General features: G+C 42.2%; 1 protein-coding gene across 2 annotated transcripts in view; it reads left to right on the plus strand.

Moving 5' to 3' along the window:
* Nucleotides 1-27,673, plus strand: part of LOC122793043 (sentrin-specific protease 2-like) — a 1,342,091-nt gene that overhangs the window by 71,753 nt on the left and 1,242,665 nt on the right. For both annotated transcript variants that reach the window (XM_044060712.1, XM_044060713.1), the window contains exon 3: nucleotides 6,067-6,200. In XM_044060712.1, the coding sequence (XP_043916647.1) occupies nucleotides 6,067-6,200 (134 nt within the window). The remainder of the gene's footprint in view (nucleotides 1-6,066; nucleotides 6,201-27,673) is intronic.

Consider the following 27,673-nt stretch of genomic DNA (forward strand, 5'->3'; position numbering starts at 1 on the left):
TGCTGCAGGACCTCCCCTTTTATCAAAACCCTCCTAACTTCCTTAGGGTTCACCTTCAACGAGAAGAAATCAAAGCAAACACCCTCCAGAAGGATAATTTTCTTGGGAGCACTGCTGGACAGCATCCTAAATGGCCTTCCTCTCCCCAGAAAAGCAGAGGTTCCTGCCTCTCTACTTTACCCAGCTGGCTTCCAGAACTCACCTCATGGCGAGGAAGTTCCTGCAAGCCTTGGGGTGCTTGACATCTTGCATCCTTCTAATTCCTCTGGCCAGGTTTCACATGAGAACTTCAGTGGTATCTAAAGAACCTTTGGTGTCAGCGCTCTCAGCCTCTAGAGACCTCTCTCCCTCTAATCCCCTGTATAAGGGCTGAGTTTCTCTGGTGGGCAGGGGCCTGTGCCAAGAACAAGGGTCTTTCCTTCATCCTCTGCCTACCGGGCAGACCATCCCCACCGACGCCTCAGACATTGCTGGGGCGCTCACCTAGCAGGCAGGTGCTCCCAAGGTCTTTGTGATGCCTAGCACCTTCCCTTACTCATCAACCAGAAAGAAATGATGGCAGTACAGAAGGCTCTTGCATCCTTCAAACCCCATCTCAGACCATGGGTTCTCCTTATCAAACAGACAATACGACAGTAATGTGGTACATCAATAAACAGCGAGGGACCCAATCTTACCCTCTGTGCAGGCTAGCCATGAACCTCTGGCTGACGGCCTCCTCCATGAGAAGATTACACCTAATAGCCCAATACCTACCAGGGATCAACAACACCCTGGCAGACCACTTAAGCAGAAACTTACTGGACCCCAACGAATGGCAGCTCTACAGAAAAATCTTTTTGCAAGTCACTCAGGAGTGGGGAACTCTGGAGGTGGATCTCTTTGCTTCGCACCTCAACCACCAACTAAAAAAAATTCTGTACCAGGGAGTTTCACCATGTAGCATGGAAGGTGGCTGCCTTGATCTTCCCCTGGAACTCTGCCTCTTATTCCCAAGGTACTGATCAAGATAAGGGAGGAGAAACCAAAGGCCATCCTGATTGCTCCAGATTGGCCCAGACAGCATTGGTACCCCTTACTGTGCAGCCTGACATCACAGCCTCCCAGGCAGCTTCCCCTGATCTCAGACCTCTTGACTCAGGTGATGGGGGGGATGCTGCACCCAAACTTGCAGACTCTGAAACTGGCAGCATGGCTAATACTCTAAAAGCAAACGGGTCCTAGACATTATCATAGAAGGCCCAGCACCAGAAAATCTTACGCAGGGAAATGGAAAAGATTCTGCTGCTGGAGCCAGTCCAGAGGGGGCAGTTCCTCACAAACTTCCATCCCTCTTATCCTGGACTACATAGTGGAGTTACTCAATAGTGGCCTCTCCTTCTCTTCTATTAAAATCCATGCCTCAGCCATTTCAGCTCATTTCGATACAGACCAGCCCCTGTTCTCACATCCTTTAATTCTTCAGAGGGGCTTCTAATATCAGACCTCCCAGAAGGCCACCTACGCCAGCCTGGGACCTGAATTGTGTTTTGGAAAAACTAACCTTACTACCCTGCGAACTTGCTGCTTCAGCAGAACTGAAATTCTTCTCCTGGAAGACTGCTTTTCCCCTAGCTATCACCTCAGCCAGAAGGGGTTCAGAACTTCAGGGCCCTGATGGCCATTGAGCCCTTTATCATTTTCCATACAGACAGGGTCTCCCTGAGGGCTAACCCCTCTTTTATGCCCAAGGTGGTATCTAATGTGACTCTCAACCAGGCCGTACATCTACCCACCTTCTTCCCTAACCCTCAAAACAAGGGGGAAAGAATTCTGCACTCACTAGACGTGCACAGGCAGCTCATGTACTACCTGGACTGCACTAAAACCCTTCAGGAAAACAGACCAACTTCTTGTCAGCTTTACCCCAGGGGTAGAGGGGGGAAGCTCATTTCCAAGCAAACCATTTCCAAATGGATATCCCATTGTATCTAATTCTGCTACAGATTACATGGGAAACCACCCTCTAAGTCTGTTTGTACCCATTCCACTAGGGCAGCCTCCACTTCCACAGCATTCCTCAGAGGAGTTCTCACCAGGGACATCTTGGAAGCTGCTACCTGGACCTCTGTCTATGCTTTTGCAAAGCATTACCACCTGCCTCTTTTCTCTAAGGCTAGGGCAGGGATTGCCTCTGCAGTTCTGCAGGGCATGCTTACCCATGCTTAGGTCACTAACTAATCCTTCCACCCCTCTCCTTAGCTTTGGGAATCCTCCCACAGGTGATAACTGCAACAGTGAAACACTAAGAACATAGTACAGTTACCATAAATGTAGATGTTTGAGTGTATTCACTGTTGCAGTCCTGGTTCCCCTCCCTCTCCTTCCCCCTTTATATCCTCTTTCCTTAGGGAGATGTAAGCTTCTTATGGTGGCTTTTAACCACCGAGACCACTTTACCATATTTTCTTTGGCTTCTGACTGGTTAGGGCAAGAAAAACTGATGTAATGGCGTCGGCTGCCTTGCTTTTTAACACTGATGACCTGACATCAGTCAACAAGCGACAGCAGCCGATGCAGAAAAACATTGACTCTGGTATTCGGGCCGGCCAAGGGCTAGCACAGCAGGGATAACCCACAAGTGATGACTGCAACAGTGAATACACTCTAGCATCTACATTTATGGAAAGTGTACACAACTGTACTTTCTGATTTATTTACGTGTTCATACGAAGTTTTACACTGTTTAGGATGCAAGAAGTACCTGTTACAAATGCGTTAAATTATGCAACAAAAGTTATTGCGATGATATACTTTTGAATGTAGCACTGTTTACAGATGTAATCAAAAGGTAAAGGTTGAAGCCAGAGAATGTACTTTAACAGTGATTTGTATAATGCTTAATGTTTGCGGTCTTGTTAAATGTTAATGTTTTGTCATATCCTATAAAAGATAACCGGTATTTATTTGCATTAGGGAAGTTTATACATCTGTTGCTGTAAGAAATGCATTCAGATGAAAGTGAGCATTTCAAACGTGGGACCTTAAGAATAAATTATTAGGGTTTTCTTCATATCCATAGGGAAAACAAAGGGGTGTTACAGTGCTTTTTGCAAATCTGAATTTTCTGCTTCTTGATGTACCAAAAGAAAATAAAGGTGGATTTATATTGGCAAGAGAGAAACTAGAGGGAGTGCTATGCATGAGTATAAATTTGTATATCCCACCCACACTGTTGATGGAATGTTATGAGAATGGACTGTAGTCCAGGAGGGGTGGTTTTCTCAGTTTTAGACTGGAGTACATTTTATATAACAGTGAGGTGCATACTGGGTAGTAAAGCTCATGGTGTACCTGTGTTAGGGTGATTTTATTTTTAGTATGCTACACTAGTGGGGACGGCAGATGTCTAATGCATTAAGGTATCCAGGAGATGCTTGTGCATGCTTTTCATATCATATTTAATTGTACTGATTAACAGACCAAATTATGATAAGCAAAGTGAAAGTATAGTTTTCATATTTCTTTATCAGATCACTCTCCATCCCTTGAGAGGGTATGTTGACAAGAAAAGGTTTGAAAGAACTTAGAGAGTTAACCTGCATTTTTGTAATGTGGAACAATTTTTAAAAGCAGATTGGAATACACACACTCATAACACACAAAGTCTACTCTGTTCTAGCTAATAGCACCTCTTTTTTTATCCTTTATCTTTTTCATTCCAGACCATGTACGAATGCCATATGTAAAGGTGTCTTACTTGGCTTGGCTAGAATATCGTCTTTCTCCAGCCCTGAAAAGAAATGCACACACCATTTAAACCATGTCAAATGCTATGTACAGATTTGTCTCCAAGAAACGAGTATTGCTGCATAACTATTGAGAAGTCTAACTGGCTACATGTGAAACAATGTACTGACTTTCTACTCCAAATTGCTATTCCATCACTACTTCTGTATTACACTCTAACTTGCTCATCTCCTGTAATGCTTCACTTACTGTATTTCTTAAATTACTCTTACCTGTCTTATACACCACTCTTCTGTTTGTAAAGCCTCAGTACAGCGCTTGTAAATTTAATTTTTGTGAATATCAATACACGTTGTATTATACTGACTATTCTGCTATATATTCACTGAAACTACACTGTAAAATTTGTTGTAAATATTGATTGCAGTAAGTGATACTTTGGAGCTTTACTTCCCGGGCCTTTGCTGAAAAAGGGCACCTGTGCCCAGTCAAAATTTCACAGTAAACAAATGTCAGTCACTAGATAGATATTTGCCTCTCTGCTGTTTAAATTCAAGAGTGACGCCTCTCCCTTAACTGGCTTCCGGCATACTCAATGATGCACCAACACAGCACCTTAGAGGTCTTAATCACTCTGGTCCTCTCCTCCTCGTACCCCCTGCCCCCCAAACTAGACTTCATTACACAGGCCATGCTTTCATAGTCCTTGATCCCAAAGTGTGGTAATTTCTCCCTTTTTGTAAAGATCATTCCTCTTACCCCATTTTCTGATTTGGAACTAAATTTACATTACAAAACTTGTGGAAGATGCAGCTGCTGCATCTTTCTGGTTATACACGTTAACCTCCTCTTGCTCTACTTCCCTCTACATAACTTGTTCTGACTCTTTTTCATTGCGATTCTTTTGTTATGCTAACCTGATATCCACTCTGTCTGTATATAATGTGTGTATGTATTGTGTTTTTTTCAGTCAGTCTGTATATAATGTCAAGTATCTCTTGTTTATTTCTTGGCTAAGACTGAAATTGGTCCAGTGGGATCAGCGCTCTACCCTGTTTAACAAATTCAAAATAAACGCATGAGGTGAAAGCAGTATTAGGGGATTTAAAAAGGGGTAAAACACCCGGGCTTGGATGGTTTACCATTAGAAATATATAATGTTTAAATAATTTATTGAGGGCTTTACTAAGTTAGCTAATTGTGTTGGTAAGTAGAGAGACCTATATATGATACACAAACATATCATAAGTTATTCACAAACTAGGCAGAATACACCAGTACTGGTTACTAATCATGGTTTAGTAGTTATGGTTACCAAAAGACTAGCTTGTATCCTCTCATTGTTGTGAACTATATTGGTTTTGTGTGTGATAGAGCTACCCACGAAAACTCATTCAAAACAATTTTTTGAGCAAAGATGCCAGCAAAACCAAACTTTGTTGATTGCAAGTTTGGTTGCACATTTGACAGCATTTGTTGCTAGTATTTACTTGAAGTACTAAGAGTAATGGGCTCTCACATATATACACACACACACACACACATATATATATATATATATATATATATATATATATATATATATATATATATATATATATATATATATATATATATATATATATTATTTTTATTTTTTTTTACATTTGATTACCAGGAAAGTTTGACTGGATGGAATGTCAATTTTCAGCAGAGGCCCAGGGCGAAAAGCTCCACAAAGAACAAAGAAAGAAAATATGTCTAAAGTAAAGATAAAAGAGAAGCAAGATTGCAAATAAAAAAAAAAAAAAAAACAGCTGTACATAAAGAGTGTAGGATTTTTAGTCTGGGGCAGAGCAAGAGCAGAGCCATTTAGTGGCAAGGTGGGTTTTAGTGTATGGATCCCTATAATATGATAGGAACCTCATTTGACTGAGACTGTAAGACTACAATTTCAAAAGACTGAAGTCACTTGACTGAAACCCTTAAGACTGAAACCCATAATGCTTAATTTCAACATACAAAATTTTAAACTTGACCATATGAAACAAGACTAGGTGGGGGCTATGCCCCCCCACACCCCTATCTATATATACTAACTCCAGGATCGCACTACAGTGGGGAAAAGGGCGTAGTAGTGGCAGCATGTAGACTACTGTAAGGTAAGTCAAAGGTGTATGCCCTTTTCTCCACTGTAGTGCCTCTGTAATGGAACTGATGTTGGAAAGTATTTTGAGAAGGCTACCTTTTGAGTTAAATGACTGTACTTTGGGTGTATTGAGTCAAGTGCGTATTCTAAGAAGTCTTGGAAATCTGTTAGAGCAATTTCATGTGTAACTTTTTCCCCCTTCCTTTTAGCTGACCTCGTCTGTTCTGTGAAAAGCTCCATTTCAGGTGTTGCTGATTTGTTAAACTTATCACCACGTTTGAGAAACACAACTGTCATGCTGTCTCTTGAAAAGGAGAAAACATGTGCTGACCTTACAGATCAGGTATGAGAGAAAGTTCAACAAATATAAAAGCCTTTAATGAAGTATTTATTTTCTGTGGAAGTTTGAGTAAATTAACTCAAATCTACTCAAGTTTTGTGCTTATTTTCAGTTGCTTATGCTTCTCTAGTATTTGCCTTCAGTCTCTGTTCTTAGTAGCCTGGAGCCAAAACTCCTTTGTTTTTGTGTCTAGTACTTGTGAAACATTTATGTTGGGGTACTGTCTAAATGATTTCACTGTAACAGGGTAAGATGTGAATTTCCCCTGGTTATTCTTTCTGCATTCATGGCTGCACATTTCAGTAAGCTGTTTCCAGTAAACCTAAAAATGGGCGTAATCTACCACTCTGAGGTCATTCAGCTATGCAGTTTGCTCATAAATAGCCATTTAACTTTTACACTTGCTCACCTTTTGTTTTCATTTGTTAAACCCTTTCTAATATGCCTGTGTTGACCTGCAGTCTACTGCTTGTGAGGCAGAGTATCCATGGATCCATCATCTTTGTTTTTTATATACAGTGTTTGCCCCCAGTGCTCATTTATCATCAGTCCTATTTCGAAGTGATGGTCGATTGGAAGGGCCATAATTTAGGCAGCCATTGGGATGATTCAGGAGTCCTGTGTGCCCTGTGCATGCTTGGATTACATGAGTGAAGGGGTTGTACAGTGGGCTGTCCTCACTGATCATCCCTCACTTTACAAATGGGCATTGCCTGGAGCAGCTCTGTACTTCTATCCTCAGGCATGGGGGCTGGTTTTCCCCAGTTTCCACTGAAGATATCCCACCACCCTATGTGCTTGAGTGCCTGCAGCCTACCCTTTACTCTTGTAGGTGAGTGAGCCATGCTGCTTTCTTTCTTCTCCCTTCTTGCCTGGTTCTTCCAGTGCTGTGGATGCTCCTGTGTCAGTCAGGATTCCAGTCTCTGGCCACTGCATTGCAAGGCTACAATCCATCATCTTTGTCAAGAAAAATCTTGTCTGATTTGTTATCTTATCTTATCCTGTTATTTATTGTCTTATAGTTTTTCTTGTTTGCCATCTGCACCTCCTCCTCTTGCCCTGTCCATATTTGTACGTTTGCTCTTGGTTTGTTGATGGAGTCCCCTGAATTTACACTCCCAAGTGTGTCTCCTAAGTCTTCCAGACTGCATGTGCTGTTTTGCTATTATATTAAATGTTGTAGTTACTCCTAAAACTGTTATCAGGATTAACGTCCATTGTTGTGGTTGGAATCAAAAGTCTGGACAAAGGCCCATGAAAAGTAGTGCAACTGGCCAAAAATCTGTATGCTGATTTGTAGATCAATATATATGTATACCTTTAAGAAGCTTTCTAGGGGCTTGCACAGGTGTATAAATACTGAGCATGTGCGAGCTTGACTGCCATTTTGTAGTTAGCTGTTGAGATGTAAGCATGTAGGTCTGTGTGGTCTGACAGTTAATTAGTTCATTTATATTTTGTACTGCTGCTGTCCATCCTGATGTTTCTTTGTAATAAAGCATATAAACTAATTACCTCTTTAATGATAAAACGAGTGACATGTCGTCAAAAGGGGATCCAGAAATTCAGATTCTGGACTGAGAAGGCATTCAGTTAAAGGTGGAGGAATTTAGAGGAGTGGATCATCCCCACTGCACGTTCAGTTCGCAAAAACAGGTCAGAAATGTATTTCAAGTGTCAAAGCTTGTCTAAATGATTTCTTATTCTCAAAATACAAAACTAAGCACTCAGAATGCTCTAAACGAATTTCTAAGTAAACGAACTATCCAAAACTGTGACATTGAGAAACGTTTCAAATTATTTCAACCATTTTACGTAGTTAAGTCCGAATTGCATAAAATGAATAAAATAAGGAAAACGACCCCATTTTTTTTTTGAAGTAGCTCATGGCACATGCTTTTTTTTGTGTGTGTGTGTATTAATTAAAGCTATTCTAATATATCCAAACTATATAGAGTCTTCGCATGATTGTGCAGTATTACAGTGCAGTTATTTCACAAGACAGCCATTTCAAAGCATATTTCACAAAGTACAGTATTTTGAAGAATTTACTGTGCATCTGAATGTTATTACAAGTACTGGCTGTGTGTGCATGTCTGTATATGATTACAAGGGCCATATTTTCAGTGCGTTTGGGCATACTTTGTTGGCATGACTGAAGGATTTCGAAAACCAGCCCCACTTTTTTATGATAATATTGCAGAGAATTGGAGTGTGTTTGAACAGGAGTATGATATTTTCATACAAGCTGCATTTTCTGTTAAAGATGACCGTACAAAGACATTTATTCTGCTTAATTTAGCTAGTTCAGAAGCCGTAGAAAGAGCACTCTTTTGTGTATGCACCTGCTGTATTTGCAGGAGAGGGGGAAACAGTCACATAGTGGTACTGGCTGAGTCAAGGGGAGACCTCTAATTTAGAGAAATGTGCAACTCCCAAACAAATTTTACACATTAGATCAAAATCCAGTGGAAACTTGCAGCATATATAACTGACTTGAGAAACAAAGCCAAAACTTCCAGACTTGGTGATTGTAAGGGATGAGCTGATAAAAGATAGACTTGTGTGTGGTATTAAAGATGATGCTGTGAGAGAGATTTTGCTTTGTGACCATGATTTAACTTTGAATAAGACCATTGAGATTTGTCAGATATATAAGCTTGTAGAAAAGCACACAATATGCTTACAAATGAGAAATGCATGCTTCCAGTATCTTCTAGAACTCGTGTTGATAGTATGCGCCATGTGGTTAAAAGAAACGGGCCCAAGCATATGGCAGCAACTGTAAGCCCTGTAACACTAAGTGGGAAACCCTGTAGCTTTCTAGCAAGTTCTAAGGTGCACTCTGGAAATCACACAGTCTCAGTGAAACACGAGTGAGTCAGCAAACTCAGAATGTGCCTCTACCCAGTTTCGTAGCCAACTGTCATAATTGTGGTACAGATCATGAGCCCAAAAGAGAAAAATGCTTAGCTTTTGGTCCACAATGCCACAGATGCAATAAGTGGAATCATTTCAAAGGGTTTTGTAAATCAAATAAGAGTCGTTATTTAATAAAAGAGAACATTCAAAGAGACAAGTTGATCAATTAGAAAGCCATGACCCTACTTTTATGCTGGTGTGTCAGTGCTTAATGAAACAGTCAATGCAGTAGATTTATGGGCCAAGAACGAAGTATTTTGTACTGTTTGGATAAATGGTAAACCCATAGAGCTTAAAGATGACACAGGTTCAAAGTACCACGTTATATCAGCAGAAACATTTGCTAGAGTACATGCTGGTGACAAGGTTGATTTTGGAAAAGTGTGCAAAACTTGTTGCTTATGGTGGTGAAAAAATTCAAACCGAAGGTTCAGTAGTGCTTTCATATTACTCTGGTGGGAACAGCTGTGACTTACAATTTGAAGTGGACCAAAGGCATGTACAGTCATTATTAGGCCTCTGAGACAGGTGAAAATGGGACTATTTTAATGCAATAAGGAAGTGCACCATGTAAACTTGGAAGACCACTGCTCTAATTTCACCCAGTCTATTTTCTCTACCTATGCTGATCTTTTTGAAGACAAACTAGGCAAACTCCCATTTGTGTACTCCATGAAGTTAGACCCTGAAGCCAGCCCAGAAAGTTTCAGTAGCTGTGCAGAACACAGTCAAGGCTGAGCGAGATAAAATGGTGCAGTAAGGTGTAATTTGGACAGTAGAAGAACCTACTGAGTGGGTATCTTCCATGGACATTGCTCATAAGAAAAGCTCAGATGATATCAGAATATGTATGATCACGAGACTGAACAAAACTCTTAAAAGACCTCATCATCCAATGCATACAGTCGAAGTTGCTGCTCTGTCATCGTATTTTCTGTCTTGGATGCAGAGAGTTCATTTTGGCAAATTTTTCTTGATGAAAATCTTCATTGTTAACCACTTTCAGTACTCCGTTTGGTAGGTACAGATTTTTGAGAATGCCATTTGGGATAAATTTTTCCAGTGAAGTCATCCAGAGTGCAATGGAGGAAATTTTTTCTGGGTATCCATGTGCTGTTATAGTAGATGATATTTTAGTAGGAGGTAGTGGTGAAGCTGAGCATGACAGAAACCTCAAGAAAGTTCTGGAAAGAGCACATGAAGTGAATCTTAAGCTGAATCCTCAGAAGTGCAGGTTCAGGCTACAAGTTACTTATGTTGGTCATTTATTTACCAGTTTAGGCTTACGACCAGATCCTTCAAAGCATACAGCAATTCTCAAGATGCCAGCTCCAGACAATGTTCATGCCCTACAATCTTTTCTTTTCACGGTTAACTATCTAGGCAAGTTCATTCCAGACGTGAGCCAAATTTCATCACCACTTAGAGAGTTAGCACGCAAAGTTATATCCTGGACATGCTTCGAACAACACCAAAGAGTATTTGATGTCCTGAAACAGAAAATTTCCAGTCCACCAGTTCTGATACTATCATGTTTACAAATCAGTTACTCTTTCTTCTGATGCTTCGAAATTAGGTCATGGTGCAGTCATTCTTCAAGAGGGTAGACCAGTAGCCTGTGCATCCTAAACTCTAACACAAAATGAAATGCACTATGCACAGATGGAGAAAGAACTCTTGGCAGTTTTGTTTGCATTTTCGACGTTCCATGATTATATTTATGGTAGACCTATCCAGAATGAAACGGATCACCAATCTCTAGTCATTATTTTTAGAAAGTCTGTGCGTACACCTTCAGCCAGATTACAAAGCAAGATGCTCAGATTGCAAAAGTATAATTTCAATCTTGTCTACACAAAAGGCAATCTTTTTTTACCTTGCTGATACATTATCCAGATCACTCAGAAATACCACTGAACAGCAAGAAAATGAGAAACTTGATTTCGAAGTCATGGAAGTGAGACATTTTCCTTCCGCACATCTTGAGCTTAAGTCATACAGCCTGAAATCCACTTCTTCAGAAGCTCAACCACTTTATCAGTCGAGGATGGCCATCAAAGCATTCTTGCTTACCCTTAGAACTCCAACCTTGTTTTCCTTACAGAGATGAGATTTTGTTTGACAGTGGTATCATCATGAAAGGTCCAAAAGTGATAGTAATGCACTCTAGTTGCAAGGACTTTGGAACTATTTTTTATCGTGGCCCCCCAGGAACTAAGCCTACCAAATTAAGGGAAAGAGGAGTAGTAGTTTGGCCTTCTATGTCACAGGATATTGAGAGCATACTTTCATCTTGTTGTATATGTAATAGTATGTAGCCACATCAACAGAACCACTTCAGCTAAACCAGATTTCGTGAACTACCTTGGTCAACAGCTACAGATATTTTCGAATGGAATGGTCAGCATTACTTGATGTTAGTAGACTGTTATTCAGATTGGTTTGAGATTGACCTATTTCTTAATTTAGCATCCAGTACTGTCATTACTAAGATTGAAGCATAATTGTGTAGTCCATGGTAGCCTGCGCAAGTTGTTTCTGATACTGGTGCACAGTTTAGAAGTCAGCAGTTCGAAAGATTTGCTGAAGGGTGGGACTTTACTCGTATTACAAGTAGCCCTGAGTACCCGCAGTCAAAGGGTTTGGCAGAATGTGCAGTTCAAAGTGCAAAACAATTGCTGGCGAAGTTGAACCAAAGCGATGTTCTCTTGAATCTTAGAAATGTTCCTCATGATAAACATCTTGGTTCACCTGCACAGAGGCTTCTGTCGAGACAAACCAGAACCACACTACCAATTAGTAGTTCATTATTTGTTCCATGTGTCAAGAGCAACAGATAGTGAAAGCCAGTCTGTGAAAAAAGCGCTTATCCCAGAAGTCCTAGTATGGTAAGACTAGCAAACCGCTCAATCCGTTACGAGAAGGGGAGATGGTGAGGATGCAGATGTCAAAAGGTTTTGATCGGATTGGTATCATGAAAAGTGCACGTCTAGAGCCATGATCGTACATTGTGGAATTGCAAGGAGCAGAATTTAGGCGGAATCGGAAACATTTGGTACCTGTGTCTGAGCCTGTATTACAGTATCATACCTGTGGGAAAGACTCAATATCTCAGAGTGAGTTTTCCAGCCTTCCAGTTCCAGAGGATGTTCCAGTAAATACTGCTGTTCTTAAAAAGAATCCCAAAAGCAAGTTCTTTACCAATGACTGTCCCTGTTGCTAGACCCAGTTCTGATTGCTATATCACCAGATCAGGTCGCATTTCCAGAGCATGTTCCAGATACATGGTAACTTGGTCATGGATGATGTTTTTATTTCTTATTGTCTATACCACTCCATGTTTCTTTTCAAATGTTATATTGTGGGTAGTTTATTAAAGAGAGAGGATGTAGATCAATATGTGTGTATGCCTTTGAGAAGCTTTCTAGGTGCTTGCATAAGTGTGTAAATACTGAGCACGTGTGAGCCTGACTGCCATTTTGTAGTTAGCTGTTGAGATGTAAGCATGTAGGCCTGTGTGGCCTGTCAGTTAATCAGTTTTACATTTTGTACTGCTGCTATCCATCCTGATGTGTTTCTGTGTAATAAAGCATATAAACGAACTACCCTGCCTGTTCGTGTGTAATGAGAAACAAGACTAGCAACACTGATTAACATAAAATTTGCATACGTAATTGTGTAACCTGCCCCACTCCAAGGGAATTGTGGGATACCGTATTTTAAACCCAAATTGAAGAAGACAACATTAAACACAAAATATAACCCGAGCAATAGTGCCTTATTTATATTAACATTTGAACTTGTGTAAAACTGAAGTACAATTTTCTTTTATAAAAATATATTAACCGCTTACTTCTACACCAATATTAAATAACACAAAGCTCAGCAAATTCAGAAACAGGTAATCTGCAAACAAACTACTTTTAGTACCATTATAAGCTGGATTTGCTATCGTAGATGGGGAAGCTTTTGGTTTAGCTGTCGTCCGAAATATCCTTCTATGAGACCACCTTGAGAGGTAAATAGCTGAGAACTTCTGTTGAGAAATGGATGGAACAGACAACATGAGAAACAAGTTATGTACTTATAAGTTTGATGGTTCTGTGTTGTCTGTTTCCATCCTTCATCATCTCTCCTTCCTCAGCCCCCCTTCTAAAGACATTTATCAATAATCATAAAAAAATAACATTAATGTAGATTGTCATACTATAGAAATCAGTGGAAGATGAGCACATGTTTTGCTTACTGGACTTGGCATTTAAAATTGCCATAGCCATTACCTGAACAGTAGTGGGAAAGTAACTGAAGTTTACAGCATTAGTAAAAACAAAACCTGGATATTCTTTTAAAACATGGTAAAATGGTAATTGTAGGTATGTAGTTTTGAGTCTTGATATCTGAGCATTAAAAGGGATTTTTATAAGAAGGGGGATGCTTGCCTTTTTTTTTTTTTTTTTTTTTAACTACTGCAACCTATACAATTGATAAAATGATAAAGAAGATTTGGGTAAGCTTAAATCATTTATTTCAGAAAGTGTGCATGCTTAAGCAGGTGTAGTTTGCAAAAATAAGTGAATTCAGGAGGAGAAAGTCTGGCTCGGAGGGCAAAATCGCAGGTCTATAACTAAATTGAAGCAGTCGTGAGGTGTACTGTATAAAATTTATTATTTTGTTTTGCAGGAATAGGAGAGACTGCTTGTGCATCAGTTGTCTACTGTGACAAACATTTCTGCACTTTAATAATTATTGCATTCCTAACCTAAATGTTTAATTTATAAAAAGTATGATTACACACGCACCTGTGGTTTATTATGTAGCTAATGTGACAGTCCCTAATAATGTACAATGTCCTCTTATACACCACCACCAATTAACTAAGAAGTTTAATCCATATGTTGTAGCCTTTAAACCACAATATTCCATACTCTGAATAACTGCGAGAAAAACTTTATTCATGTTTTGTCTTTCAGCACTCTACAAAGACATACGTTTTCCAATATGGACCGAAAAATAACTTCCACATATAACATTTATTTATTTGTTTATTTATTTTATTTATTTGCAATTTGATTACCGGGGAAGTCCACTGGGCCAAACTGACCCATTTTCAGTGGAGTCCCGGGGAGAAAAGCTCCAAGATGCATTATACAATTTAGATACAAATGATAGTTAATATTAAAGATCTTATGTAGAATAGTTATTCATAAATGCATTCAATGTCATGCATAGTTAACAAATTCATTAAGCTTGAAGGTAGGGATCACACAGTTTAATTTGAGGAAAACAGATATGGGTTAGGTGTGGAAACAGTTTACGTACAAACCTTTTAAGAAAATGTAAATACGCTTTACATACACACATCAACAGTAGAATGCTATTTACAATATTGGGCTGTGTGAGGGTAGCTGTAGGAGGTGAGGGCTTAGAGAGAAGCTATAGAAATTGTTGAGAGCTTAGATAGGCTCATAAGAAGATAACTATGAGAGTTGTAGAGCTTGGGAACCAGAGCGAGAACCCCCTTGGATTAGGTTGGGTGAAGGCAGGTACATTTCCATTTAGTGGACAGGTGTTTGAATAGTTTGGTTTTGAAGATGTCCTTCAAGGATGCATCTGCAGTCATAACATATGGGTTGTCCTGCCTCAGGCAGCCCTTCGGTCGGCCGGATTCCAAAGTCTGGGTCTGGCTTCGGCTGATGTCGCACTTTCCCCGACGTCAGAGCTTCTGGGGTATAAAGGCATCAGCCGACGCCATTTTCCCCAGTCTTTCCTGCCGCGCGGTGCCCGAAGCAGAAGCTGTTCGCAAGTGCCGGTCGGTCAGATCCAGAGATTTCAGCTACCGAAGACTTCTAAAAAAGCTAAGTACCCCGTTGGGGACTCTTTCTTGCCTCAGCCGATGTCAGACAAAGTAAATAATTGTTTAACTTGTGGGAAACAAATACCTCATAAGGATTTCCATTCTTACTGCCTTCCTTGCTTAGGCCCAGACCACGACGTATCAGCTTGTTTAGCCTGTGCCTCCTTCAACCGACGGACTCTTAGCCGTCGGTCGGAGTTTGCAGAAGAGTTTTCTGGACCCGCTTTTGCATATAAAATGCCGTCGGAGACTCCGACTACGCATTTGGCCAAAAAACGCAAGGAAAAGGACCGACACTCGCGGTCCGTGGTTTGGGCTGAAACCACGGTTAGGCTTACCGCGAGTGTCTCGGTTTCGGCTGAAACCGAGTCCTCGGTTCTTACTTCTGCCGAAAACATACCTCCGTCAACCGAGGCCAGAGCGGCCCCAGCTGAGTCGGCTTCAGAAATCCCTACCGAAGAAGCAAGCGCACAAGAATTGTCCGACACCATTCCATTGGACATTTCTACTCCTGCACGTGGGGCTGCCAGGCCCCCTGCTTCTATGTCTATTAAGGCCTTCTCCAGGGCTAAAGCTGCCAAAATTTCAAAAGCTTTACCTGCCAAATCTACTTCTCAGAGACCTTCCTCAAGTTCTCAGATTCTCAGCCTTACTGAGTACCTTATATCTTTGATTAGGGGTTCCCAACCTCACCCAGACAAGGGCCTCCCACCCTCCTCCCGAAAAAAGGCCTAGGACTGAACCCCCTGAACCTCTCTCCTCTGATTATTCCTCGGATGGATCCGATTTATCAGACCATCAGGAAGGGCCATATTCACCTTATGAGGATTCAGATGCAGAAGACTCTGTTCCTCCTGCCTCCCCTCCTGAAGAATTTTCCTTTGGGGAGACTTTACACTCTGAGGGAACATTTTCAATGGCAGGGTCAGGATTTTTCTGATTCTAGAAAAAGATTAAGGACATTTTTACATTTGCCACAGCATAGGCCTTTAGCCATACCACCTGTGCTAACTGTAGTTGATGATGCGTATAATGATGTCAGTTCTGCCCCTGATTCTCTTCCCCCGGCCCCTGCCAAACCTGACAGATATTACAGGGTCCCGGATTCTCACTTCCACTTGTGTAAAGCCCATGCTGCAGACCCAGAAACTATTTCTCAGGGCCCAAAAGGTGTTGCAGCTGCCACTGCCAAAAACCCCCTACCCTCTGAAAGAGAGTCAAGAGAATTAGAGAGATGGGGTAAAAAGGTTTACACATCTGCTACTCTTTCTGCCAGGGCATTAAACTGTCAATTCCATATGATACAGTACCAGGAATATTTGTTAGATCAGCTGAATAAAAAGCTTTCTTCTCCTGAACCTTTAGACCGTAAGTCCCTTCAGGATTTGGTACACAACTCTCAGCAGGTCAGTAATCATTTCTTAAAATGTGGCTATGATGCACTGGAGGCTGCATTTAGATCAGCTATGACTGGGGCAGTAATTCGGAGGCATGCCTGGCTAAAAGAGCAATCCTTGCCAGACCATGTCACGGCTAAACTACAAGATGCTCCAATGGAGAAACAAAGTTTATTTGGCTCCCCTGCACAGGAGATTCTAAAGAAAGTGGAAGAAAAAGCAAAATCTGTGCAAACAGTAAAGGATTTTCTGCAAGTTCAACCTCCGAGGTTCAGTAGAAACTGGCCTTCAAAGAATTGGTCCTTTCCAGACACCTCCAGAGCGCAGAGGGGCAGGAATAGATGCCCAAGAGGCAGAGGTCAATCAAAGGGTGCCTACAGGGGTCGTCAATGGCAGCCTGCCAACCAGAGGAGTACTGCCACAGCTGCAACTACAACCACTTCCACAGGGCAGACACAATGACTTGACTCTGATTCCGCCTACCAGGGAACAACTGGAAGCACCCTTGGGCGGAAAGCTGGCTTTATTCTCCAAAAACTGGCACTGCATTACAAAAGACACATGGACATTGCAAACAATAGACAAAGGATACAGGTTTCACTTCCACACTTTACCAAAAAGGAGCGGAATGCCAAACCTTCCACCAAACCAGAAGCTAGAGGCTTTAAGACAAATCAACAATTTACTTCAGATGAAAGCGATAGAAAGGGTACCATCTATGGAACAAGGCCAAGGATTTTACTCCAGACTATTCCTTGTACCAAGAAAAGAAAACCAATGGAGCCCTATTCTCGACTTGTCCGCACTAAACACATATCTAATTGTGCCAAAATTCAAAATGCTGACCTACAGCAACTTCTTCCCATGTTGGGCAAGGAGTCTTGGCTGGTGACTCTAGATCTCAAGGAGGCATACCTGCACGTCCCTATACGACCAGATTGCAGAAGACACCTCAGATTTCTTGCAGGATCAGAGCATTATCAATTCTCAGCATTGCCCTTTGGCTTATCTACTGCGCCCAGAGTATTCACGAAATGCCTGGCATCAGTAATTGCACAATGCAGGCTTCAGGGAATTCAAATCTACCCATACCTGGACGACTGCCTAAGCGGACAACAAGACAAAACTAATAATGGATTTGGCCTGTGTCATACACCTGCTACAGGCCTTGGGATACACAGTCAACATCCAGAAGTCAAGACTAGTGCCATCCCAAAGGATAACCTTTTTGGGAGCGGATCTGGACACAATAACTCAGATGGCTTTTCTCACAGAAGAAAAACAAAAGCAACTCCCAGACTACTTCATGGCTCTGACAAGACAAGCTCAGCTTACTGCAAGGAAAGTCCTGCAGGCCCTGGGTTTCATGGCATCCTGCATAATCTTGATCCCGCATGCCAGGCTGCATATGAGGAAATTACAATGGTACCTAAGGAATGTAGGGTCTCAACACAGGCACAGTCTAGAAACCATGATACCAATCATTCCATGCCTGAAAAAGGAATTCTTGTGGTGGGCTCAGGCCTGCCAGTCCAACAGAGGGTTGCCTTTCAACAAACCACAACCAAGGCAGACCATCACCACGGACGCCTCAGACCTAGGATGGGGAGTACACATGGATGACAAGTGTATCCAAGGCCTATGGTCTCGAGACCAGCTACACTTGCACATAAACCTAAAGGAGATGCTGGCAGTGAAGCAAGCAATCGAGGCATTCAAACCATTCCTCCAGCAAGGACATCTGCTGATAAGGACAGACAATACCACAGTCATGTGGTACATAAACAAACAGGGAGGCACGCATTCCTACCCTTTATGCCGGATGGCAATGGACCTGTGGAACCTAGGCCTGAATCTCAGCATCCAGCTGCAGGCCAAATTCATACCAGGAAAAGAGAATTCACTTGCAGACAGCTTAAGCAGAACTACCACGGATGCTCACGAATGGATGCTGCATCCAGACATCTTCAAACTCATAACAAACAAATGGGGAATGCCAGAGATAGACCTGTTCGCCTCCCCACTCAACCACCAACTGAAGAAATTTTGCTCAAGGATATACCACCCAAAAGCCTGGAGGGTGGACTCTCTCTCTTTCAGCTGGAATGCCCTAACAGTGTATGCATTCCCACCTCTCCCATTGCTGTACAAAGTTCTACTGAAGATCAGGGAGAAACAGCCAAAGGTGATACTAATAGCTCCAGACTGGCCAAGGCAGCACTGGTATCCGCTACTGAGAAGCATGTCTCGGGTGAACTCATGGCCTCTACCCCTATGGCCTCTTCTTCTAACGCAGAACAACTTCAAGACCCTGCATCCAAACTTGAAAACACTGCAGCTAACTGCCTGGAAAATTGTTTAAAACAAAACCAAACTGTCTTATCTCAGAGGGTCAAGGACATTATCCTGGAGGCTCGCAGACCCTCCACAAGGAAGACATACTCAGCAAAATGGAAGAGATTCTTCATTTGGAGCACATCAAAGGGTACAGATGTCACACTGGCAAACCTAGCGCACATCCTAGAATACTTAGCAGAACTGTTCCACAATGGCCTGTCCTATTCTTCCATCAAGATTCATGCTTCAGCAATTTCAGCAGAGTACAATATGGATCCTCCTATCTTCTCTCACCCTCTCCTCAGACAATTTTTAAGAGGGATCAAAAATGTAAAACCTCCAAGGAGACCCCCTCTGCCTGCATGGGATCTCAATTTTGTGCTGGAAAAATTAACACTACCCCCTTTTGAACCAGCAGCATCAGCAGACCTACAGTTTTTATCTTGGAAAACTGCTTTCCTTCTCGCAATCACTTCAGCAAGAAGAGTATCCGAGTTACAGGCATTAATGGCAGTGCAGCCTTTCCTTATCTTTCACCAGGATAGAGTGTCTCTGAGAACCAATCCTACTTTCATGCCAAAGGTGATATCCAGGGTATCCTTGAACCAAGCTATTCATTTGCCTACGTTCTTCCCTAACCCACAGAACAAGGGGGAAAGACTATTGCACACCTTGGATGTACACAGACAACTACGCTACTATCTGGACAGAACTAAAACCAGCAGAAAAACTGACCAACTATTTGTAGCATATGCAACTGGAGTGCAAGGAAAAGCAATTTCCAAACAGACAATTTCAAAATGGATAGGAAATTGCATTCGTTTCTGCTACTCTTTTCATGGAAAGACAGCTCCTGAAAATATCAGGCCTCATTCCACAAGGGCCACAGCCACCACTACAGCTTTCCTACGAGGGGTGGCTACCAAGGACATTTTAGAAGCTGCTACTTGGAGCTCCGTGCATACATTTGCCAAGCATTACAATCTACCTTTATACTCCAGATCCCGAGCAGGTTTTGCAACTGCAGTTTTACAGGGGATCTTAACTACACCATCCTTATCTTAGTACCTCCTCCCCCAGTTTGGCTATGGTATTCTACCCATATGTTATGACTGCAGATGCATCCTTGAAGGACATAGTACAGTTTTGTACCTACCATAAATGTAGATGTCCGATAGGTATGCATCTGTAGTCAGGATTACCCCCCCCCCCTCCCCTCTGTGGTATTCCTAGGGTGCTTACCCCTCTTTCAGCTAGCTGGGGGAATCTATTATGGTGTATTTGTTTGTATGTATATATATATTGTTTGCTACTATTTGGAACTTTCAACTTTTCTCCAAATTTAGCCTTCCTAGAGGGCACCTGGCATCTGGGGCAAGAAACACTGAGGAAAATGGCGTCGGCTGATGCCTTTATACCCCAGAAGCTCTGACGTCGGGGAAAGTGCGACATCAGCCGAGGCCAGACCCAGACTTTGGAATCCGGCCGACCGAAGGGCTGCCTGAGGCAGGACAACCCATATGTTATGACTGCAGATGCATACCTATCGGACATCTACATTTATGGTAGGTACAAAACTGTACTTTTTCTGAGTTTGGTATGGTTCTTCATTACAGGAAAAAAGATGCATGATTTGCATCCCTCATCATGAACAACATCGTCATCCGGCAACAGTCTTCAGACGGGCAAGCACCGAAAAGCATAAATAGGATTAATACTGCAACTTAACAAATGTGAAGCAAATCTTCAAGTTACTCTGAAAGGCCTGCCCTATCACAACAACGCCACCGCCATTTCCTTCCAAATAAGACACGTCTGTGACAACTGCAGCTACATTCATACCAACTTTTTAAACACAGGACTTAAATCCATGTTTGAAAATAACAACCCATATTCCATTAAGAACAATAATCGGTAACTATCAAGTATAAAATGTTATGTACTCACCATCAAAACCTTACAAGTCTGGATGGCAAAGGAAAGAAACACCCACTAAAAATTTATAGTTTTCTCTTACAAATAAGTGATTTTACTGCCATCTTATGGCTGTCCTTCCCTTCCCAAAAGAACCCCTTTTCTGTCCTCCAAGTCTTCCTTTCCATCGAGAAAAAACTCATACATTCACCCTTTGTTGCTGTTGTGCACATCTTCCACCCAACTACACTTACAGTTCCAAGGAAGATGGTTTTCATGTGTGTGTATATATGTGTGTGTATATATATATATATATGTGTGTGTATATGTGTGTGTGTGTGTGTGTTTGTTTGTATATAACAGCATCCTTCTAAGTTGGGAACTGCTGATTGAGGGCTGTGTGTGTGTGTGTGTGTGTGTGTGTGTGTGTGTGTGTGTGTGTTTGTATATAACAACATCCTTCTAAGTTGGGAACTGCTGATTGAGGGCTCAGTGTCTGTTCTAAAAGTGTATTAGTTCTGGTTTAAGCACTTGGGCTTCAGGCCAGTTATTTTACATTAAGAAGGTTCGTGGTCTGCACTCTTGTGGGAGGAGAGGCTGGACTCTGCCCTTCTGAGCTGGGAATTTCTGGTTAAAGGCTTATAGTGCCTGCATATTTGAACTGTTTCTTACTGAAATTGGTACACCTGGTTTGCTATAGCATAGACTAGATCCAGACCTGCTGAATCTAGCTTGGTTTGTATGATTGTTTGCTTGTTATTTCCCTGAAACGTTAATTCCACCTAAAACACGGCTTTTCAGTGCTTCTGTGGATCCCTAGTGATATCTGCATTGCTTACTGTACTTATTTCCTTGTTTCACTTAAAAGAAAGTTACTGTTTGTCGTTTTTGCATTTAAGTTACCTGTAACACATTGCATTTAAGTTACCTGGCACTTGCTCACTAAGTCGGCACTAAAAAATTAAAAGCACTACACCCTCACAAACGCCCCTTGAGTACCTTGTTCCCCTTTGGCCCTTTTTTTCAATTATAAAGGAATTCCCAATACTATTCTAGCATGTCCAAAGGTCAGTTGTCATTCTCCTCTCCGGTCCAGCTGGTGAATCTGGGAATCTTGAGGCAATGTTACAACTGCCTCATGTACACAGACAACCCTCTCCTCCCAACAAATTCCAACACATGTGAGAGATGCAACCATATAGCCAAACTGGAGGATAAGCACTCTCAACTCAGTACTGGCGTAACCAGTCAGGAGGAGAAGAAAACCACACTCACTACAATTCTAGTCTCGCATAGACCTACCACGACAGCAAACCAAACACATAAACACACAAAAACATACTCGGAGGCTCTAAATAAAAATCTGCCTAAGCAGCAAGAGACCTCCAAAGCAGGCACCCAAGAAACCGCTACCCCAAAACAAAACACATGCAACACATAGCTCATAAAGCCAGTGTGCCGAACAGTCAAACCCTTAAGGCTAAACAATTCACCTGATACACTTGTAATAGGTGACTCTATCGTCTGGCACACTGACGTCTCGCTCACCAGGCCGAACAAGGAGAAGGTCACGGTGAGCTGCCTGTCGGGCGCTAGGATCCGCCACATAACACAAGCACTCAGGTCACTCCAAGGCAAGTACAAATGTGACTCAGTCATTGTCCATGCTGGTGTGAATGACCTGAGACGTACCTCCCTGGACTACATGAAAAGAAACATAGAGGAGCTCTCTGAACATGTGGCCCAGGCCGGTATGACCCTGACCTTGAGTAGCATCTTACCCTCACCAAGAATGATGCCACAATATGAAGACAAGATGATCAATTTCAAAATTTCAACAATTGGCTTAAGTATTGGTGTCATTCAAAGGGGAGCCAATGCCTGTCAGCCTGGGATGACATGCTCGACAAGCCACGATGCTTCGCTAGGGACGGCTTGCACCTGTCACCCCTGGGCTTTCGGATATTGGCAAAGGCTCTTGCTACCCCCATAGTGCCTTTTTTAGGCAAAGCTCAAAAGACAAACCCACCTCCACAGGTACCACAAGGGATAAGAAACTAAGAGTAATGCTACTCAACGCCAGAAGTCTAAACCTCAAGATGCACGCACTCGAAACTCTCCTTAGCATGGAGAACATCGATATCTGTGCAGTAACAGAAACCTGGTTCAAGGCTCCCGAGAGCACACCAGCACTACCAGGTTATACCTCATACCATGCTTTTCGGCCCCAAAACTTGGACCGAACTACAAAAGGAGGGGGGAGTATCAATATTCGTCAAAAATGCCCACACCTCCAGGTTGGTGGCACAGCACAAAGCATCAGAGACTATCCATGTGCAACTAACAGTGGGTAAAACTGCCTTCCAGTTTATAGCCTGCTACAGACCACCCTCCCAAACCCAGGAACCCCACTCGGCCTTCCTGAGAACACTGGAAAATATGAAGGTCTCTCCAAACACCATTATATTGGGCGACTTCAACTACCCAAACATAGACTGGGAGCATTACTCTAGCTCCAACACCCTAGCCCAAAGGTTCCTAGAATTTATAAACTCAAATGCTATGGAAGAACTTGTTACCACTCCCACAAGAGGGGAAAACATACTGGACCTGATCATCACCAACATGGGGACTCCATGCTCCAGACCAGAAGTGTATCCCTCACTGGTAAGATCAGACCATAAACTAATCTCACTGGATATTCACACCCCAACCCCACCCCCTGCCCAGAAAACCACAGTGAAAAACTTCTCTAAAGCAAATTTCACACTCCTCAAAACCGAGGTGGAATCCTTCAAAGCCCCCGGGCCTGTGGAAAATATGGCCCAGACAGGAGAATCCTTTATAAACGCATTCTATGAACACCTTCAGGAATGCATGGATCATACAATCCCAAATAAAGCCAAGACCCAATCCTCCAAAGGCAGACGTCCTGTCTGGTGGACCCCAGCCATAAACAAACTATACAATAGAAGGAGGAAGCTACTACATGATAGAGCAAAATCCCAAAAAGGGAAGGCATCTCTGATCAGTATTAGCAAAAAACTATGGGCACTCATAAAATCGTCTAAGGCCAGCTTCGAGAGAAAAATTGCACAGGACACTAAGGATAATCACAAGGCTTTCTTTAGTTATGTTAGGAACCTGGGTGGGAATTCCCAGATATGCTCAGAATTAGTCCAAAATAACAAAAAATACACTGGACCCACAGACATTGCTAACATCCTAGCTGACAGGTTCAGCGCAAACTCCCCCCCCCCCCACCAAAAGGGCAAATATCTATCCCAGCAGAGTGCTGCCCCCCTGACATCTCAGATGCTCGGGTAAGAGGCGCCCTCTCCAAAGCAAAAAACACAGCATCAATGGGACCAGACAGTGTCCCGGGCTGCGTCCTACATGAACTCCAAGAAGAGCTAAACCCAAACATAAAACTACTGTTCAGTCTCAGCCTTACTACAGGATATGTACCCAAAGAGTGGCGTACAGCAACAGTGGTCCCTCTCCACAAAGGTGGTGCCTCAACGGATCCTGGAAACTATCGCCCCATACGCCTGACTAGCTTGGTCTGCAAAGCTATGGAAAGGATCATTATGGACCTCATAAATAAAGATATTGGGGACTTATAGACACTGGATCCTACCCAGTTCGGCTTTAAGGCAGATCCTGCCTCTTAAACCTGGTCGATTTCTTTGAAACAGTCACCAAGGCCATTGATGAGGGGAAGGTGGTCCACACAGCCTTCCTGGACCTCGCAAAAGCCTTCGATACAATACCCCACTCGGGCATTATAGATAAGCTCACCAGCTTAAATATAAACCCCTATGTCACTAGATGGGTTGCAAACTGGCTCAAGGACAGAACCCACATGGTTAGAATTGCTGGAGCCATGTCAGACTCCAAACCAGTTACAGGTGGCGTCCCACAAGGCTCAGTCCTGGAACCTCGCTTGTTCGGTATATATTTCTCGGAGGTACAGGCCAACACAGAAGGACTGTGGCTGACCAAGTTCGCAGATGACTGCAAACTGGGCACCATAATCGACTCCAGCCGACACAAGCATCCTCCAAAAGGGCCTCATAGAAACAGACAACTGGTGCCAGAGCCATGGCCTCAAAATACCAAAAAGTGTATAGTCATCCCCTTTGGCAAAAACAAAGTGCCCACAAATTACCACATAGGTAGTAATCCATTAAGTACAGAAGTAATTAGGGACCTGGGGACCCAAGTTGATGGCAATCTCTCATTTGACAACCACGTGGCCAAAGTGGTTAGAAAAAAATTTTATATAGCCCACCTAATCATGAAGGGATTCACATCTAGATCAGGGGCGGTCATCGTGCCTCTTTACTCATCCCTCATCAGGCCCATAATTGAGTACAATGCCCCTTTTGGGATGTACCTTACCAGACACCTGCAGCAACTGGAAAGACCCCAAAAGTACCTCACCAAGAGGATCAAAGAGCTCAAACAGATGCCATATGCTGCCCGGTTAAAGAAACTCCAGCTCTACTCAGTGGCATACCGCCTGCTGAGAGGCGATCTGTGCCTGACGTATAAAGCCATGTCCAACCTGGAATTAATGGACATGCTGCACCTCAGAAAATCCAAATCCCATCGAGCTATGCGCTTGAGAGACTTGAACCTCAGCACTGAAATAAATAGGACATGCTGGAGGGACAGATTCATAACCCAGAGGCTCCCTTCACTCTGGAATAAAATCCCGGTCCAGGTTAGGCAGAGTTCCTCATTGACTCTCTTCAAGAGGAATCTTGATGAGTGGATGGGAGATCGTAGGTTTACCCCGGGTATCACTTCTGTGTCACTGTTAGACAGAGGCACAGTATACTAACCTCGAAAAAGGGCATAGCAAAATTAATTTAAAATGGGTGGTGAAAGCCAAACACACTAGGCATATAAATGCCCTAGGGTAGATAGCCTAGTATGAACCTATGAACCTATTACGATTCTGTGTATTATTTATATGAAGTAAAAATATAAAACTTCAGAAACGTTCAGCGTGTATTGGATTCTGTGGGCTTTAAGGATTTTCCCCTTGTGTACATTTTATATGTTTGCAGTGCTACAGCTGTACTGTATCCAGAGGCATTAAAAAAAACTGCTAGAGTGATGGCTTGTTTTGTGTGTTTTCATATTTATTTTTTGTGTGTTAATGGTGTCAGTAATACTTGTCTGCTTTGTACATAAACTTTAGATTTTATGTCCAGTTTAGTGATTTGGATGAAAGAAATGTATGCTTGTTAAAACACTTTGACTTATACATTCGATATATTTTTGAAAATGTACATTTTTTAACTTTGTAAGTATGACCATTTACTTTGTGGGGTAAACATTAATGTTCTTGTTGAGGGATTGTACTTGTCTTTCCTTGTTGATGTAGCAGCAGTCTTCAGTAGTTTATAGTTTACAACCACTTCAAGGATCTTTCTCCGTTTCTTCTTAATGTGTAATGTGAGGAAGGAAGGTGTTGGGCAAAGCTTCGATTTATATATGTGCAGGAGACACAGCTTGTGCATAGTCTATTGTTCCAGAAACATTTCTGCACTTTAATAATTATTGCATTCCTTACCTAAATGTTTCACTTATGGAGACTGCTGTGCACTGTGCAGGCCAGGTTGCAGCAGATTGCAGAATTTCCGATTCATTTGCTGTAGCCTGCAGTTCTGTTATGTTGGCATGGCATATATATGCGTCTTTTTTACTTGGCTAGAGATCAAGGAGGTAAATCGGGAGTTAAAGGGGCCACTCGGGAATACATGGCCTCAAAACTGGTAAATACCGAGGAATTCGGTATGGTTGAGAGGTATGACCAAAATTATACACATTACACAGACTCTGGCAGATACCAGGTGTCAGCCTTGTAGTGTATCCATTATAGATTATCCTGCAGTATGGCTCCGGCTCCCTTCAGATGAAATATTTTCGTTTGTCTCATGTCTGTAAAGGTTGTAGAGGCAGACTGTCTCAAAAAACTCCAGCTTTACTCTGTCACATATCGCCTACTCAGAGGCGATCTCTGCCTAACGTATAAAGCTATGTCAAACCCAGAGCTCTTGGACATGCTCCACTTAAAGAAATCCCAGTCTCTCTGAGCTACACGCTGTAGGGACCTAAACCTTGTCACAACAATAAACAGAACATGCTGGAGGGATAGATTCCTGTCCCGGAGACTTCCCATACTCTGGAACAAACTACCTATCTATATCAAACAAAGCTCCTCATTAGCACTCTTCAAGAAAAATCTTGATGATTGGATGGGAGATAGGAAATTCACCCCGGGGATCACTTCAGTGGCTCTACTCGACAGGGCCACAGGAAAATAATTTTCTTGGGTGGCAAAAGCCAGGGTACATTTTTGGCTAGGCTTATATAGGCCCTAGGGTCAATAGCCTAGTACCTTCCTATGAACGTATGTCCCTCCCAGTCTGAGAGTGACTTAAACATTTACCTGTATATTAAAACTGAAGTTCCTGAAACTGACTGTATTTTTACATTTGTCAGTATTTCTGTTCTAATGAATACCTAGGTTTCAGTATCCTTGTAGTCTGAACATTCTTTGGTACTATGGATTGTGGAAGCATTACTTATTTGTATAGCATTTGTCAGAGGTGAGTGTTCAATACTTAATGTGTTCTGTTACCAGAAGTACACCATTAAAGATGAGATTTAAATCGGTCATGATTAGTAGAAAGATTGATCATGTACTCGTTCTGTCCTGTCTTGTTGCTGCCAATGGGGAAGTAACACCATTCAGATACCTACACTGCTACTTAAACAGGTTCTGAACTTTGTCCCACAGATTAATTATACCAGTCCTTGAATAATGTATTAGAAATTGTTCTGTAGAGTTCAGAGAAATCAAATCAAGATTGTATATGTTGTGTCTCTGCCAGAGCTGTTTTTTTCCCTGGAATTTTCAAGAATATAAAACTATAGTAGTACTATATACTGCCATTGTAATCTTACTGAAAAACAGCTTTTTTGACTACACTTGAATGTCAAGTGACTAAATCACACAATGGAGGTTACTGTGG

Source organism: Protopterus annectens, chromosome 2.part0, assembly GCF_019279795.1.
Source record: "Protopterus annectens isolate FY-2018-M chromosome 2.part0, PAN1.0, whole genome shotgun sequence".
NCBI lineage: Eukaryota > Metazoa > Chordata > Ceratodontiformes > Protopteridae > Protopterus > Protopterus annectens.